The sequence below is a fragment of the Musca vetustissima genome, unplaced genomic scaffold, assembly GCF_032173495.1.
Source record: "Musca vetustissima isolate MV318-11 ecotype Yass unplaced genomic scaffold, APGP_CSIRO_Mvet_v1 utg561, whole genome shotgun sequence".
Taxonomy (NCBI): Eukaryota; Metazoa; Arthropoda; class Insecta; order Diptera; family Muscidae; genus Musca; species Musca vetustissima.
Window position 1 is genome coordinate 478,238 of NW_026886958.1, and position 20,124 is coordinate 498,361.

The 20,124-nt window shown below is 34.8% G+C and overlaps 1 protein-coding gene across 1 annotated transcript in view; it reads right to left on the bottom strand.

Moving 5' to 3' along the window:
- Window positions 1-11,020, bottom strand: part of LOC133334454 (segmentation protein cap'n'collar) — a 138,828-nt gene extending 127,808 nt beyond the window's left edge. Inside the window, exon 1 of the mRNA XM_061542750.1 lies at window positions 9,947-11,020. Within this exon, the coding sequence (XP_061398734.1) occupies window positions 9,947-11,020 (1,074 nt within the window). The remainder of the gene's footprint in view (window positions 1-9,946) is intronic.
- Between the last annotated feature and the right edge of the window lie 9,104 nt (window positions 11,021-20,124).

Consider the following 20,124-nt stretch of genomic DNA (forward strand, 5'->3'; position numbering starts at 1 on the left):
GTATTAGGTTATTAAAAGCTAATTTAATTAAATGCACGGAAAAGTTTTGAAATTAGGTTAAATGTAACGCTAACAATAAGAATTATATGTAGAGGAAGGAAATTGAAAAACTGATTTCATTTTATATGTATATTTAAATTACATTGAAGCTATGTTAAAACCAGTAAGAAAAGTAGTAAAGTCGGACTGGGCCGACTATATGATACCCTTCACCACTTTGGGTATATTTTACATATGTATCCGAAAAGACGTCGCTGTACTGTTTAAAATTTAATCTCAATCAGACACCCATTGAATATTTGGCGTACAATTAACATAAATAAGTGTAAATTATATATGGAAGCTAAGTTATATCTATATCGGAACCGATTTCAAGCAAACCTGCCAGAGATCCATACCATAGTCAATCGAACTATGGTATGGATCTTTAGTGTACAATTTGCTTAAAACCATCACATCATTCTAGACTTAATTTAGTATGCTATGCCAATATTCTTGCTAATCAAAAGATTTGCAGGGACTTTGGTGTACCATTTACCTAAAATCGGGCGAAACTATATATGGAAGCTATATCTAAATATGAACCGATTTTCACGAAAGTTAGCACACATCATTATAGATCTAATTCAGTAGGCTATACCTAATTTCGTGCAAATCGAAAGATATATAGGGACTTTGGCACACCATTTACCTTAAAACGGACGAACCTACATATGGGCGCTATATCAAAATCTGAATCGATTTTCACGAAACTTAGCACACATCATTCTAGGCCTAATTCAGTAGGCTATACCAAATTTCGTGCAAATCGAAAGATATATATGAACTTTGTTACACCATATACCTAAAATCGGGCGATACTATATATAGGAGCTATATCTAAATCTGAGCCGATTTTCACGAAACTTGTCACAAGTCATTCTAGACTTAATTCAATACGCTATGCCAAAATTCGTGCAAATCAAATCATTTTCAGGGACTTTGGTACACCATTTACCTAAAATCGGTCGCAAGTATATATGGGAGCTATATCTAAATCTGAACCAATTTTCACGAAACTTAGCACACATCATTCTAGACATAATTCAGTAGGCTATACCAAATTTCGTGCAAATCGAAAGATATGTAGGGACTTTGGTACACCATTTACCCAAAATCGGGCGATACTATATATGGGAGCTATATCTAAATCTGAACCGATTTTCTCGAAACTTGGCACAATATATTATAGACTTAATTCAATACGCTATGCCAAAATTCGTTCAAATCAAATCATTTTTAGGGACTTTAGTGCACCATTTACCTAAAATCGGTCGCAAGTATATATGGGATCTATATTTAAATCTGAACCAATTTTCACGAAACTTAGCACACATCAATCTAGACTAAATTCAGTAGGCTATACCAAATTTAGTGCAAATTGAAAGATATATAGGAAATTTGGTACACCATTTACCTTAAATCGGATGAAAATATATATGGGAGCTATATCTGAATCTGAACCGATTTTTCCCAATTTCAATAGGGTTCGTCCTTGGGCCAAGTAAGTGAGCTGTGCTAAATTTCATCCAAATCGGATCATAAATGCGACCTGTACTTTGTTTACAATTTGACATCAACAGACGGACGGACATGCATAAATCGACTCAGAAAGTGATTCTATGCATATACTCAAAAGGAACCATGAGTCTATCTCGATTCCTTTTGCCTGTTACAAACATATGCACAAAAACATAATACCCTGTACCACAGTGTGGTTGTTATTTATTTTGGACACAGGTACTGACCACTGCATTGTGTTATAAAATTCGCATATGTATTTTTCAAATTATTTCGATATAAATGCCATTAAATGCAACAAGTGTTGATATGAGCAACAAACTCAACCGAATGTTTTATAACGAACATTTTATATGATCGCTCAATGACGAAGACGAGAACAAATGTGAGGTAAATAAAAGGAAATGAGTCAAGGCATAACGAAAAAGAAAGCATAAATCCAAAATAGAAAAATGAAAACGACTAAGAATTTAAGTGCATAGAAAACCGGTCACCACCACCAAATATACTACAAAGTGTTTTTTTCACTCTCTCTTTTTCTTAGACGAAATTAGTATTTAAAGTTTTATGAATTGCATTCATAAAATGCAGAAATTGCGACATTGGCAAACCTTTCTGAAATCTATTCATATATTAAGGAATTATTTTTTTGTGCAGCCTTATAGCTAATATACCCATAGGCTACGACAAAAATGTGCCTCATCGTAATATTGGTTCTATGGACCAAATTTGTTTCAGCCAATACCGAGTTTACTAACAAATGTGCCTTCTTCTGGCTGGCTGGTGTTATGATAACTCTCGAAGGAAGGAAGGAAGGAAGGAACCGATTTCATCCAAACTTTGCACATTGCAATATTGCTTGCAAACTTATATAAAGTTCGAAGATGGGGAATATCGGTTTACTCCTTGTGGTCTCTCCCCAGAAAATTTCAAAAAAATTAATTATACCCTACACAACTATGTTGCCAGGGTATTATAGCTTTGTGCAACCCCAATAGTTTGTAATGCCGCGAAATATTGGTCCTAGACCCACCTTAAAGTATACCGATCGTCATATCTTGACTAGCTGAGTCGATCTAGACATGTGTGTGGACCAAATACTTAATTCTTGTCCGTGTTTCTGGTCGCTCCAGAGGCCTCAGTTATGGCCTAAACCTCATTTTTACATGGAGAACGCGATCGGGCTAAAGAATAAGCATACCTGCTTTGATAAAGATTAGTCAATATTTAGCGGGTCAAATGGTCCCTGACTTTTGTGTAAAAATTCCAAAATTTGTATTCTATAGCGTATATATTTAATCCTGAAGAACATAGATCCGCGAAGTTGATAGTATATCCAAGAGGAGTGGTTGGCCTTTAAATTGATACCAATTATATTACTATAAATATTACACTTAAATATTTACAAGTGTTTACGTATTCATATATTATTTAGTAACCCATTACCCCACGAGAGGGCGAAAATATAGCGCTAATCGTTTTGAAATTTTCCATGAGGATCCAGGTATGGTCAAGGACTACGCCTTTAATTTTCGGTTATGATCAGATAATAATATTGTGATGAGGTGGAACGAAAACTTATTTTTTTGGTTTTTTTCGAGTCGATCTGTAGGCTACAATTGAAAGCCGAACATCACAACACAACCCACGGTGAAGGGAATCTGGACAAGTAATTAGAAGGACTGTGCTGAATATTAGTAATATTTGTTGGCCCCTGGTCGGCCAAGAGGGTGCAAATATCGCGAGATATTGCCCAAGCTCAGAATATAGAACCACAGAACGTTAGATTTTCGTGGAAGTTGCGTAGGGATAATATGGTCGGCCTCACCGACTATACTGCTCCGCTCACTGGTTTTTACAATATAACTGATTTTTATAATATAACTACAATCGGAACTGATAATGCAAACTGCAGCTTCATGATATTATTTTGGAGGGCGACAAATAATGAAAAACCTGTGATGGAAATATCTCTTTGAATCTATATTTCGACCCACTCTAGGGTACGAATATGTGTATCTCTTCATACCTATATGAGTATTTAAAAAAAATCATGATTTTGCTTCATTTTTTTGTTTTGATCAATGCAATGAAAAAACAAATACAATTTAAAACAAATAAATTTTAAAATTGCTTTCATTTTCAAAACAATTACCAAAAATAAATTTTCAAATAAAAATGCATTATTTAATGGTCGTGTGGTGTGTGTAGAGCAAAATTTATACACTAGACCTGGCAATGTAAAATAAAATGATTTCAAAAAAATTGAACAAACAAATTCATTAAACTGTTGTTAAAAAAAATCACAAAAAAATAGCAACAACATTTTCACAAAATAGGCATAACAAAAATATGAAATGAAAACTGTTTCCTGTTAAACATCTTAAAACTGGATGATATTGAATGAGTGACGGCAGGCCGACATGAATGAATGAATTAATGAACGAACGATTTTTTTTTTTTTTTTGATTGTCATTCGTTGAAAATATGTCCATGGTTTTTGTTATGTTTAAAAAGTCATTTGTTATTACTAATGGCAACAAAAGCTATCTGGCTACTAAAAATTCTCCTATGGAAGAGATTGATCACATATATACACACAATATGTATGTAGTATATGTGTTTGTCTTAATATATGTATGTTTATATATATGTTTTTCTAAAAATTGCATTTTTTTATTTTGCAAAATGACCTCGATTGTTATGGTTTGTTTGTTGTTGTTTTTGATGTTGCTTTTTTTAATATAAATTCAATTGCATTTGATCCAAAATGATCGGCGAGTGTATACACCGACATCCGTATATATGTATATATATTGTGAATTATACAATTGCATTTCTATGCTTATGATGCAATTTTGTTTTGTGCTTTTCGCCATATTTGTCACCACTTCATTTAATCATCGATTATCGATGATTATTGCATTGTATTGCTGATTAAGATTTCATGGCGTCAAATCACCTAAATGGCGATTGTAATTGTGAGTCAGGTGGAACTCACAATTCGAAAGAAAGTTAAGGTAAGAAAAAGTAAATAAGAGGAAAAATTGTCTTCTATAAGAAAATCTATTGGCCTGCAAGAAAGAGAGAACCGGGTTTCAAAAATTTTCAAAGTGATATTCAGAAAATAAAAACGGTAACGAATTCAACAACAAATTTTTTGAGTGCTTGGTCATCAGCTTTCTAATGATATTCCCATGAGGTATTAAAACCGGTTATGTATTGTTCGAAATTAGTATTTTGACGGTTTTCTAAATTTTTGAACCGGATATTCAGATAATATAACCGGTAATAGTATGGTTCAAAAAACTTAAAGCGTTTGTTTATTAACTTTCTAATGATATGCACATATGGTATTAAAGCCGGTTTTATTTTCCGAATATCCGGTTCAAAAATTTAGAAAACCTGTTCTGTCTTCCTCGAAATTTGTTTTTTTTTTCGAATTTATACGTTTTTAGTAAATAAATTTCAGTATTAAATAATAAATAATGTATACCGAACATATTAGGTTGGGGAAAAAGAATGGTTTAAAACAAGTATGGTCGATTTTTAGCCCCTGGCCTACCTTTGCGAGGTGCATCTTTAACATCAAAAATTCCAGAACGGAATCTACGAAACCAAAAGTACACATAATTGGCTGTTAAAGTATTGGAACCATAAACACCATTCATAAATTTAGACTATTGCCTTGCATTTTCGCCTTTCGATACTTTACGAGAAATCTATCAGTACAGCTATCTGCCGACAAAAATAATGGATTTCTTTTTCCCCAACCTAATATTTAAATACATAAAAATAGGGTTTTAGTGACATGACACGGTTAAAATTGAGAAAATACCATTAAAAAGTTATAATATTGATTTCATGCCGCTGAGGACCCCATATAAAATCGTATCAACAAAATTTGTTTAGAGTATTGCAAGGACGAACAAATTGCATCTTGTTGTTATTGGAATCCGATTCAATCAATTAATGACGAAAAGCTCACACAATTCATGGAGATAGAAGGACGAAATGTTCTACAAAACGATTCCTCATTCGTTTTTACTAAAGAAATGTAACCTCTTATAAATATATGAAGCAATCTCTTCATGTATAATGTCAACAAAAGAAATTGTTACGCCATATCTCCGAACTCTGACTTACAGCGAATTTTTCCTTCTGGGGAACATCTCTTTGTCAACCACACAGGAAGACATGTTGGTCTTCCCTTCAAAAAAAAAAAAAAGCTTGCGTCGATGCACCACTATCGAGACGTTTATTAGATATTGACATAAAATAAATTACAGACCTATGCGTTTAAATCCAAAAACCACCGGTCGTTTTAATTTTTCTATTTTGATTTTATGTTTTATTCTTCTTCTTTATGTCTTGTCTCGTTTCTTCTTATTTTCGTACATGTTTATGTTCTGCGTCATTATCGAAATAACTTGGAAAATACATATGCGAATTATGTAACACGAATGAAGAGGCCGGTAACAATAGATCGTAGTAGGAAACTAGTTGTAATATGAATGAAATGATGAAAATATTCTTTTATTTTTTGTTCTGTGTAGGAAGTCAATTTTTAGTGCAATGATTTCTAAGTACACAATTTGTTTGTCTAAAGTCTTCGAAATTCGAAAAAGAATTGCAACACATGAGCCCTCCTGACTGGCTCAAAAACTATAATTTATGGTTTATCCACCGTACAGCGCTGCCTGATACTTAAAAGATTTGTTCTTATACCTGCAAATCAATGACAAGTGCCAGATCCGTAGTCTGAAAATTTTGTTGAAGCGTTCAAAAATGTTTTGGAGTACTTCGAAAATTGGTGGGAGACATGAAAATGTGTATAAATCAATCTGGGCCTCGACAATGCATGCAAATAACCTGGAACTCGACCGAAAACTCATCGTGACTGATGACGTCCATTTTCACTACGGTGGCTTTGTCAACAGACAAAATTGTCACATCTAGGACTTGGAAACAAGTCATTATTAAGATACTTATCCATCCTCAAGTTGTGACTGTTTTGATCAGCAGGGTCATTCGTTCCCAAGACTCATTCAGTGTCGATTTAGAACCACAAATATAGAATTCGTGTGGTTATCGAGGACAAAGGACAGTGCCATCTACTTATGAAAAATCTGATAAAAGGATAGGGTCCGACCAGCTATCTCAATAAAATATAGTTAGAAGATCTTCCGCATAAGAATAATTTCTGATATGCTGTAAAATATATTAGGTTGGGGAAAAAGAAATCCATCATTTTTTCGGCAGATGACTGTACTGATAGATTTCTCGTAAAGTATCGATCAAACAATTTCAGATTTATGCTTGTTGGAAGGGTGACATTAAGCAGTAAAAAAATATATTTTGCTGTTTTTTTAGTTGTGAGTTACAGGGTGTTAAAAAATGGAAGTGAACAATGAAAAAATTCGGTACATTTTACAGTTTTTCTTTGGCAAAGGCGAAAATGCAAGCCAAACGGCCAAAATTGTGAATTGTGTTTATGGTTCCGATACTGTAACAGCCAACTATGTGCAATATTGATTTCGTTGGATGTTAAAGATGCACTTCTCACAAGTAGGCCGGTCGTCGAAAATGTCGATAAAATCGAAGAAATGTTCGAAGTCGACCGGCATGTTAACAGCTTTTTCCCCAAACTAATATGTTGCTCCTCGAAAATAATATGTCTTCGGGAAGAAGTAATTTCTATTTTTAAAATGTCTCCCAAAGGTCTTCTAAGAAAGCAACAATTTATTTCATGCAAAAATATGAATTGCATCACACTGTTCGAAATTATTCCTCGTTTGTTTGGGTCTATTACATCAATAATATATTTGTAACATTATCAAATTGTTTTTGTTATTTCATGCGACAAAACAATGGGCCACAGTATTTAGTTGCAGTTCATTGACTTATTGGAAATAATAATGACATTCTAGCCAAATGCAATCAACCAACCAACCATTGTCGTCAAAATAAATATGAACCACAAATATTTTTGCTAATCTAATCAAAAAGTGTGAATTAAAAAGTACCTATATATCAATTTCGATTATAGTGAAAATCAGACCACTGAATACAAAGTGAAGGTGTAGGTGTATTTGTAAAACACTTCAGCTTCTAAATAAATATATTTATAGATATTATTTAAGGTAAGTGGGGTATGTTTTTTATTTATTCAGTATGAACTTAGTTGGGATATAAAGACATGCATGAAAAGTAATGATTACAATGGGTATTAAAGATAATCAACTAAAAATTTGCATACGATCCTCAATTATAAATTTGTGTCCGTAATCGGAACTGAGTTATTTTTTCCACAAATCTTTTAAAGAACTGGGATCAGCTGACTATCGCCGAGCTGGCAACTCTGGATATAACGCGGCTGAAGTAACTAACGTGGACCTTACTCTCAATTGTCACTTTCTAGAGGATCTCATATTTTTGCTTGGATATGTCAAATAGTTCTTTTATTGAATCATAGTATCACGTTTTGTAGCCTTCTAGAAGTCTTCCTTGGTCCGATAGAAGTTCAATACGCACATCAATTAAAATTTAAATTAAAATGGAAAAGGAGTAGTTACCATAACGGAACCCGAAGCTACACTGTAGATACCATAACAAAGCCCTAAATACATCGGAGTTTATTTGTTTCCCATTTCCGGAAAAACACACATTAGTATAAATTGAAATTCGAATAGTAAGGAGTAGCTACTATAACTGAACTGAAAAGGGAATTCTACATTAATGTATCCTTTTACCTTCTATCTTGACAACTCTTTCGTAGAAACAAAGTTTAAACCATACCCAGCATCAGTGTGGAATTAAATTTTGTATAGAAAGGAGTAGCTACCATAACAAAACCCAAAAGGGAATTCTACATTTTTGTTTCACATTTTTTTACGGGGGAGTTACCCAACTTATTTGATTTGAAGGTAAGGATCTGTTCTTATTATCTAAAGAAACATAATTTGTATGAATAACAGAAGGAGCTACATTAACAAAAATAGAAGTTGATAGGAACAGCAGCCGAAAAAGAAGCCAAAGATAAGCCACCTCCTTATCTTCCTAAGGTTGTACAATATGCAGTTGCATACCATTGAAGAAAAATATTGTAGTCTGTATGGAAAAAAAGTCCATCACTACAAGAAAAATCTGCTCTGAAAAGGAATGCTCTGGTGTGATGCCAAATGTCCGAACCTTGACACGGTTGAATTTAATTCGTAGATGGAATTTCGCAACAATAGTCGACATAAATACAACTTATGAAGTAAAGACATTTGTAAGTCACATTGCCCAATATGCCTGATGAGCCGCTTAACCAACGGCGAAACGCGTCGCATAGTGGTGGGAATGTAGTATCTCTCTGGCTTTCCTTTTCATTGCAACTCCGATCATGTAGCTCATCTCGAAAGAGAAATTAATAAAAAGATAAGAAGTTTAGTTGGCAAAAATTTTCGAGAAATTCATTTTATGTAACGCCATTTATCTGCTACTATATTTGACGAGTTATGTAATAAAAATCTACGAAGTTACACAAGAATTTCATACAATAAACGCTGATTATATCTTCCTCTACGGAAAATGATCAGAAAATTTAGAATTATGTCGTTGAAAGGAACGTCTGCAATGTGAGAAGAACATGACGATAAGTTATTTTCCCGAAGAGAAATTATAGGCAGAAGATTTTGCTGAGATTTTCTTTCTGGGTTTTAGAAGATAAGTTGAAGCCTCTGTATATATGTATTTATGTAGGCTCCACAATTGGTAGCCACCAAAAACAATTCCCAATGATCGTATGTGCAATCAACATCCACAAAACAAAATATCAATTTATGTTTACGGAGTCCCAACGTGATTGAGAATTATATCCCAGTGGGAAAAGTGAGAACATATTACATTGAGAATCGACTAAGTAATATATTATTTATATTCGTCGAAGCTTGACCGGAACTTCTTAAACAAATGTCCAATAGTTTCTTTGTTGTAAAGATTCTGTAAGGAAGATCCTGATGATAACTTACTCTCCTTAAGAGTTTGAGCACAGAGGAGATGTGATCTATTTTAAGAAAATATTACTTTATCGAACACGGTTAGATAGGATACAGTAGCTGGAGAATATTAAATAAGTAAGGAGCATCGGAGAATTGCTCCTCTGCAACATTCTACAATAATGACCGATAGTTTCATCCTCTTCAGAGAATTATCATAACCATTTCATATTACCAGAAATGGATTTCAACATTTTCAAGCTATAAATTAATAGAGTTTTAAACAACATTTTGGGGATAAAATTTCATACTTTTTTTCTCACTAAATGTTGTCACAGACTTTGGATCGATTTACCCCCCTTAATAATATTGTAATTCTAATTTAAAAATTAATTTTCATTTACCTCTTTTATCACTTCGGCATTGCTTATGAATGGACTTAAATCCACTTCTTCCACTTTCACCGTACTAACAACATCTTCTACCCCTTCATCTGCTTCTTTTTCCTTTTTAACACAAGCTTGCGAAATATCGGTTGCATCCGAAGTCAATGTGGAACATGTTGCAGTCCTTGTATCCATAACACCCACCAATAAGGTCTTATCATCTTCATCATCCAATTGTTCCAATTTAATGCCAACTTCATCATCTGGATTTGGAAAGCTGCCATTTAAGGCAACAGCTCCTTCCGACTCGGTATTTAAAGCATTTGCCGAACTACCAAAGGTGGGTAGGAACACATCTAAATGGGGTAAATCAAAAAGTGATGCTGAATCTTGCGCCTGTTGCCCATCTTTTAGGGGTAAATTGCCATAGTGGCTATTCATAATGGGTAGATCATTGAAATCACTGAGATCTGCGAGATTTTGTTCCCATACCGAACGTTGATCTTGCATGGATTCCGAGTTGAGGAATAGTTCAATTTCTGGGGTGGGGAGGTTGTGGATGTTGGTGTTGTTTGAATTACCCGCCGCATGGACTATGGAACTAACTGCAGCCGCCGTAGTGTTGCGAACATTATCCAAAGTTATCGATCCACCCGATGAGGGCGAAGATGATGACGTGGCAGATGTTGCTGAGCCTGACGAACCACTACTTGGGGTTGTGGCGCCCGACGGTGGAGGTATGGCTTGCATTTCTTGCATGGCCGCCGTTTGATTGACACCTTCATTGGAGACATTCAGCAAATAGGCGGTAATATTGTACTGCGTATTGGCCAAACTCTCACTCTGATGATCGTACAGTATGAGATCTTCGATGAGCGGCATCATTGACTTACGATTGGCATAGGGATATTCAACCATGGGCACAGCCCGTAACATTTCCAGTTCCCAGCCATCGCCATCCCTTAGCTCCAGCTGGGAATCCCAGTTACGCAGTCTTTGTTGTAGATAGTCATCGGGATTGACATGCAATAGGCTTAGGGCCAGGGCCAATTGTAGCATTTTCATGGCATAGGATTTTTTATTCGAAATCATTTTGAGCGGGTGATGATGGGGGTGGTGGTAATGAAGAGGCTGAGATGAGAAGTTCTAAATGTGAAAATTGTTATTCACGATAAGGTGGCTGACTGAGAGGGGGGTTTATGGAGGTGACGATGAATGCGATGATGCGGATTTGTTCTTGGCCAATTCTTATATGCAAATATGTATTTATGGTTGTTGTTTCAGTACAATTAATCTGTTGTAACAACAAACAAATTTGTTGCGTGTAGGCGGGAGATCACAAGCAACGGCAAGGAAAGATATGCACAAATAACCCCACCTCCTACCCGCCGCCGACCGCCACCACCTCCTTTTGTTAATGCAATTGCCGTTTTTGTTACAGTCCAGCTGTCGCGGCTTGTTTTTGCAGGCTGATTGGCTGCCTGGCTGGCTATTTGCTTGTGACAATGAATCCAAGAACCGATGCTGATGCTGATGATGCTTTTCAACAGTTCAATAACGCTTTGGTGGTCGTCGCCACGGTCTCCTTGCCTTGTTTGGTTTGCTTGGAATTTGTATGCACAATAATGCCGCCTCCGTTACAATTGTTGTTCTTTGTCTTAACAAAATATACAGCTACGCAATTTTCCAACTTCCTAAAGCGTTTTGGACGTTTTGTAGCTGTTTGCCAACGTGAACGTCTGTTTTCTCTTCTTCGTCTCCGTCTGCTTGCTATGATGATGGACTTAATTTATTCGATAATGACCTCGTTCGTTGGTTTGGCCAACTAAATGGCCCCGAGCGGTATTGTCTTTCTGTTGCGTCTTTCTTTCGCTGAGGACGTATAGTTCGCTATATATCTCACCGAAATAAAAAAACAGAATTCCGAACGCTAACCTAACAAAATCTGAAAAAAGAAAAGAAGAAGACAAAAAGTTATTAAAAAGCCATCGACAAAAGTTTCGACAAACATAACTCTATTCATAATTAATGTTTGATGATATTTAATATATGGATTTATGTTAGAAGAAGAATCTGTAGACAATAAAAGAAATGAAGATAATTATAAAACAACGGAGCCGAAGAAACAAAAATGGAAATGAGGTGAAATAAATAAAACGCAAGCTTTCAGAAATGTTTGAGGAATGGGTGGTCGAATATTATTTACCTTATAATAAATAACCTAGTCAACTTTAATATGAAAATTCGGAAGACCACGGGCGCGGAACCAGTAGACCGAAAAGTATTTACTTTATAATAAAATATCCAGTCATTTTTGTAATATAGGTATTTCCTTGAACACTCGAAGACATGGCGGAATGGTCTTTGTATCGTGAGCCAAAAAATATATACCTTATAATAAAATACACAGCGCGCTGTAAACAAGAAAAAGTTAAATGTTTTGGAAACTTCCATCACTGTTAAATTTTGTTTCGATCTGGCAACTCCTTCATATAGAAACAGGTGTTAAAAAAAGACGCATCCGCAATTTTTTTTACAATGAAATAACGCATTGCTAATTTTTCCATTGTAAAAAATTGCGGATGCGTTTTTTAACACATGTTTTATAACATTTGCTTTAAACTATTGGCTCAACTTGAAGATGATAAACATATGGAATATTTCTGTGAGCACCCTCGACCCTAAAGTTATTTACCATATTCGATCCACAATCAATACCTTTGATTCAGACCCTATACTTGAAACGAGAGTAGTCACACTGTGTGAAACTATAATACCGAATAGAGGACAATGGAATAGCGGAACACTACACATTTTTCACATGTTATTCAAAACATATCAAATGTTATTCGAGAATTCCATTTGTAATTCACAACACACAATTTGCAATTCATAACATATCAGTTGTAATTCGAGAATTTCATTTGTAATTAATAGAATACCTTTCGAAATTCATAGAATTCCATTTAAAATTCATAAACTTCCATTTGAAATTCCAAGTATTGCATTTGAACTTCATAAAATTCCATTTGAAATTAATAAAATTCCACTTGGAATTTAAATAATTCCATTTGAAATTCTTAACATTTGATTTGAAATACATAACATTCCATTTGTTTTTCATAACATTTAATTTTAAATTCGAAAAACGTTATTGGTAACACAAAAGGAATATGTATGAATTTGAAATGAATTGTTATGAATTACAACTGAAATTTTATGAATTACAAGTGAAATGTTTTGAATTTCAAATTGGATTCTTTGAATTTCAAATGGATTTCTTTGAATTTCAAATGAAACTCTACGAAATTCAAATTGAAATATTCGAATTACGAATGAAATTTTTTAAATTTCAAATGTAATTTTTTGAATTTCATACGAAAAGTTTAAAATTACAAATGAAATGTTGTGAATTACAAATTACATACTCGAATTACAAGTGAAATGTTATGAATTGCAAATTGAGTTTTCGAATTACAAACGAAATTCTCGAATTACAATTGAAATGTTTTGAATAACATTTGAAAAAGGTGTAATTACATACTCGAATTACAAGTGAAATGTTATGAATTGCAAATTGAGTTCTCGAATTACAAAAGAAATTCTCGAATTGCAATTGAAATGTTTTGAATAATAATTGAAAAAGGTATAGTTCATATGCCTGCTAGCAACTGTTGCTACACAGATGGCTCTCGACTAGCTGGAAAGACTGGACTAGGACTTTTTATTGAAGAGGTGGGAACAGACATTTCTCTTCGCCTTCCAGATGACAGCACGATCTTACAGTCGGAGGTTCAAGTTATAACATAGTGTCTCAACTGGTTAAGTTTAAACATAGGACGAAATACAACAAATATAATTATGGATAGCAAATAAGCTATAAATGCAATATCCTCCAAAGCAGTTAAATCCAAAACGGTAACGAGCCACACAGGAGTAATAGGCAACGAGGTAGTCAACCAGAAGTGTTACTGCACTACCCACAATAGATGTGAGCAATGCCAAACGCTTTAGCGCAACACGTCAAGAAATGAGGGCATTGCGAAAGAGACCCAGAAAATTCTTCGATAATGAGGGGATAGGAAAGATCACAAACATTTTATGGGTTGATCCAAATGAAGACAAAACTAAGCAAATCCCAAAGCTAAAAAAAATAAGGAGACTGGCGTGTATTTTTACGGGACACCTCAGCCTGAAGGCACATCTACTCAAGATTGGATGCGAGGGCAGCAGCAGGTGCAGAGAGTGTGGGGAAGACAGTACAACGAGGGAACATTTTTTTTTTTGCCACTGCCCAGCATTTGCAGGCCTTCGATGTGACACTATTCACGGACTAACCGATCACAGGGAGAAGACTGAAGGAATTCTCAAAAAACACAGAATTCCTGAAATCATAGGGATTTCAAACCCCAGATGGTTAATCTAATTTCCCTAATTCTAACTTTCTTTTCATCTTTAGAGTGCAAAACAGTACTCTAGTGGATTTAATATATGTCGGTTTATTTTGTTGGACATGTGGTGGTAGTGTAACTTCGGGTTATGTTAAAGAGTTTAGAAAACTCTTTAAGCGATGTAGTATACCTCCTCGCAGAAATGTTTATAATCTGGGCCATTTTACGTGGCCCACATTACCCGACTTTGAATTATTTTATTTAGAAATTATAATTATAAAGTTTAAATTTACTTTTAGTTGTTTGTTTATTTTGAAGCCTATTCAGCCTATTTGACACCATATTATATTATGACCCGACAACTCGTATTCGATTGTTTTTATCTGCAATCTATTATGGTCACTGCTGTATACATAACATATTGGATTTTCACTATTTGAGCTTCTCATGACTTAGCATGATTTGTAGTCCACAGATATCAAATCCGAAAGAATATCAGAAGAACTGCAGGGACTTTTTAAATCAATGTTAGCATCTCTAACTACAATAGATGCTCTTCTGCAAGGGCAACATAAATCATTTTCAAGATAAATAAATATGTTAAATTTCATTTTAGAGACCGATAAAAATTGATAATTTTGAATGGGATATCAAAAATTCGTTTAATGATATGTGTATTGCTTCAACATAGTTGTAACTCTCACAAAGTTCCACTGTCTATGTCAAATTTTTCCGCGCATATAAAGACACTCCGCCATATCTATCCTTTCGACAGCAGTGTATTAACTTTAAGATGAAAATATTTATATGTTGAGAATTCTATCTGAATATTTATTCCGATTCACCTATATTACTTCCTGATTATCATAGAATGTATTTTCATTGTCTTAATACAAATATTTTATTTCCTATTATCTTCCGCCAGACGACTCATTCATGTATGACAGCTTTTTATCGTCTACTTCTTTGGTAGACGAATGCGCTTTACGGATGGATGTGCAAAAAAGAAAATCTAGTTGGTGATTGACGGTTGTCTATGTGAGTCAGTATCCATTAAAGTATCGTATAACACATTTCACTGCTTCTCAAAATGCTTACAAAATATGGAGCGTCAGGACGAGATAGGTATCTCCGGTATCCGTTTTTGATTTCTAAAAATCGGAGTATACGCAGAACTACAGTCTTTCATTTAGCGAATCACGAGTACGCATTTTTTCGCATTCCGGCTTAGGACCTCTCCAATATATTTCTTTCTAGTATTTGTTCCTTTCTTCAGACAATCGTTTAAGTTAAAAAAAAAACATTCTTAACTAATATCAGTTGTCGAATGTCACACCAAATACCTTTTGTCGGATTTTGAGCGCAATCGATCTCTGGATATTCCTCAATTGGGAAAATTCTCGGCAATCTAACTCCATCGACATTAAGTCTAAATACCTTCGCCTCAGCAGCGAATCTTGGTCTTATTTCAGGCTTTTACCCATGAGGTATATTCGAGTTTTTTAGAAAGTCTTTTCAGCTACCCGAAGATATGGAGTATTGACAGCTCTAGAAAGCAGCTTTCACAACTCCGGGGAGTGTACGCCTCAGACTTTATAAAGTCGCCGTGCAAATCACGTAATTCATTCGAGACATCATTTTTAAACTATACATTGCTATGGAGCGATAATAAGTGACTGTGTGGAAAGGTATTTATTTTCACATCCGCTTCTCGTCTCTATCCACTGGTTGTTCCGTTGTAGAGACTGCAGCTAGTAAGTCAAATAGTAATAGTTTAGGCTTCGAAAACGTGAAGAGGTGTGTCTGTGGATGAACATAGAAAGACAGGAGTTTTTGTCTTTCGTCCAAAATGTTTGTGACCGATTGGTTGACGCGTTTTATTAACTACAGTAGATATCGTATATAAGCACATCTCATATAAGAAAAAATCGAATATAAGAAATATTATCAAAAACACCGAGCTTATACTTATACTTTCTTTATCCGATAATTCCATATAAGAAAAAAACGCATATAAGAAAGAAATCTCCGTTTTTTTTTTTGAGTTTCTTATATCCGATATCCACTGTAGTATTTAAAACACCTTGGGATAAAAGCGGGTAGGTATCCACGCACTTTAAATGTGTGAGTACCCTACTGGTCGTTATATAGGAAGCCTTCCTAATTAGTAAGATTATCTGAGCCATAAAAAATGGAAAATACGACATTCAGTTCGGTTAGTCTTTTGGTGGACACGGCGAAGTTCAGATGAGCTGATCAATAATTTGCCAGTTTATGTAATTTATGTATCAGAGTACCATGACCACGTCTACCGACTTGTTGCTAGATCCTGGTGATATTCAGAAGCCCTAAAATTCTGATAAGTAACCTCGGAATCAACACAAAATAGTAATGACAGATGCTAGTGCCACCTAGAAGCAACAAATGGCAATACAAAATAAGCAAGGACCATTAAAAAGCTTCAGACAATCCGAAAACCATTTCGCAAAGGCTTACATCCCTGCAGAAATTTTTTTTCAAAGAATGACGCCAAATAGAATGGACAGGATATAGCGCCACCCAGAGGAAAATGGCAACACTAAATAAGTGCACAGACTTTTTTGGGGAGCTGCTTGTAGGCAACGAAAGATGGCAGCACTATCACCTAGAATAGGCTGAACCAGATCAATAATCTACTTAACAGAAATAAAAATAATTAGAGTTGGTTCAATCCGAAACGGACGGTTGGTTCAGAAGCACTTCTCCGAAAAAGGAACGATCAATTAGAGTTTGTCGTTACAAAACGAACTGGTTCAAAAGAACTAGTTCCGCAAAAGGAAAAGTCGGTACTAGGCCCGGTTACTTCGTTCATAGAATTCCTCATTTGGTTTTAGTTCTTCCCGTTTAATCTCGTTCACCTAATTCCTTTTGATCTCATCTCATTTTTTGGCCGAATTAATTGATTGGTTAAAAATGAACGATTGAACTAAAAGAAGGTATGGAACTAATTTAATGTATTGATTAATTTTGCGAAGTGAACCTATCTTTCGGTTATCTTCGCAGAATTAATCAATTGCTTAAGAAACGCGATTAACCAACTCTAAAAATAGTAACTATTCAAATTAATGTAATGACTAATCAAGCTCTAAGTTTGCTACAGAATAGCAACACGAAATAAGCAAGGACCTTAACCCAAAAATTCGATAAGAATTTGTTTCTAGGCAACGATAAATGGCATCCTTATCACCTATGAATGCTAACATCAGACCGTTTGATCCGGTCTGATTTAAAGGAATTATTCCAAAAAAGGAATGATCGGTGCTTGGTCCGGTTCTTCAGTTGCTTTCGATCACCTAGTTGCTTTTGATTACATCGCTCAACTATATCTTAAAGTAGTCTTGGGCAATCTCGTTCAGTTCAGTGATCGAACAAACTAGGTAATTTTTTAAAAGTGAACTAGGTCGTTCACATCGTTCAAATGATCACTCAGTTCAATTCGTAAGGCAGCACATTGCTTTGCTTTTAAATGTTGGTTAAATTTATATACTGACTATACCTGCATTTGGCCTTTTGAGCTCCGCATTTCATGAAATAAGATCGGAGTGCTAATTTTATTACACGTACCTTATTTCAATTTAACAGATTTTCTATGAAATTATTCTTGACTAACGCCGTTCAGTTTGTCAATGTCGGTGCGCCTGTGAACAAAACAAAAGGTGTAGAGTAAAATTTAATGTTGTTCTGTGACCGACGATGTTTATTGAGCAAAGTCGTTCAGTGACCGACGACGTTCATTGAGCAAAGTCGTTCAGTGATCAACGTCGTTCAGTGACGGCGTTTTGTAAAGAGAATCGTTCAGTGAACGACAATAATCAACATTGAACGATGTCGTTCACTCGTTCAGTGGACTGACTCGTTCAATTGAACTAGGTCGTTCACGAACGACACAAGACTATCTTAAAGGTATTATGGAAGTAAATAAATGACCTAGTTACTTTTCGGAACTCTTCCGCAACCTTAAAAACAATGACACGATTAATGAAAAGTAAAAATAGCAGAAGTAGAGTCACCAAGAGGTAAATGGCAAAACTAAATAAGCATGAACCCCAACCGCACGAAAAATTCTAGGTGGCGTTGCTACTAGGCAGCGTTAGACGTCAGCCCCATCAGCTACGAAATGTTACAGCAGACCTGAAGTAACTAGTCCAAAGAATCTATTCCACAAAAAGAAGATCGGCACTACGACCGGTTCCTTAATTCGTCTAGTTACATTTTGCTTTCGTTCATCTAGTTCCTTTTGATTCCTCCGTTCATCTAGATCTTCCCGCACAGTGGCCGGATGAACGGACGTGTAAAAACGAACTATGGAACTAAACCATTACATGATTAACGAAGGACTAATCGAGTAAGATGACGATGTCTTGTCGAAGGCCTATGCTCCCAAGAGAAGTAACAAGAGAATTTTGGCGACATTCAATTGCGCATTTAAATGAGATTTATGTGATGCTGAAGATGGCAATAATATTTCAGATGACCTCTAACCTCAATGAATGGGTGGATGGATGGAAGACAACAGTTACATTTGGTATACATTTAAACAGTGAAAATGTGAAAGAGTTCACTTACCTTGTTGCCTTGAAAAACGATTCTCTGGAAATGGCTAAAAAACGGCTGACATCAGACGTTGTTGAACTCTTTTTCATTGACGGGAAAGGAATTCTGTTTCAAAGGAGACAAGGTTAAAGAGGTTGGATGTTGATAATGGCGATGGTGTTGATGTCTGCAAGGCTGTTGGATGATGTTATTCGCCTGCTGATGTTTTATTCTTGCTGTTGTTGTTGTTATTGTTTTTCTTATTTAATGTTATGGTACTTGGGGAGGTATTTCCAATGTAGGATATACACAAGTCCAAGAAATTGCGTTGTTAATGTTTTCACTTTCTTTGTTCTTTGTGGATAACAAACAAAAAAAAAACTTTTCTGTGTAAAAAAATTAAACGATTTTCTCACGGAAATTAACAAAAAGAAAAATTAACACATTATTGTAGTAAATTAATGGAATTATTTTTAGCCATTTTTTGCCCAAATGCATAAAGAGGCGAATAATTTATTTTTTGTTTTTATTTTTTTAAAGGTGTATTTTTAAATCACTTTAATATTTTTTTCTTTTTTTTTGGAAATATAAATAAACATCACTGATTTAGTTGAAATAATTTATTGGAAATATTTTCGTTATTTTTTTTTTATTTTTTATATCTTCTCACTGTTTATTTATTTTTTATTTTTAATTTGTTGTATGTGTGTTATTTGGTGTCCTTGAACTTGATTTTGATAATTTGCACTTTGTGCAATTTAAACAACAATAAAAAATAACACTGCGAACGGGTTTTTCATTTGGCAAAGAAAATATTTGTTTGGCGGAGGGATTGATTTTGTGGGTTTTTATCATGACGTTGGTAAAGATAAGCACGGTAGAGGTTTAAGATAAAATTTTGTGGTAATTTTTTTTTAATTGTTATTATATTAAAAATAAATATCAAAAATTTTATTGAATAAAAAAAATTTTTCGCGCCCTTTATCGCTCTACGTTGACCACATTTTTTTTTTTTTGCAAAGCTTTGCCTTACAAAGTCGTAGACCTTGTTTAATACAAAGCACAGAGAGAGAGAGAGTATTAACAAGAGAGATAGCATATAAACCAGCAATAGATAGTGAGCCTCTCTTCTGCGCTTTTTTACACACAAATTCCTCTCAAAGAGAACAAGCGTGCGGTGTTTTGCCTAGTGCTGATATAAATTCCAATTAGCTCCCCTTAGTTCCAATGTGC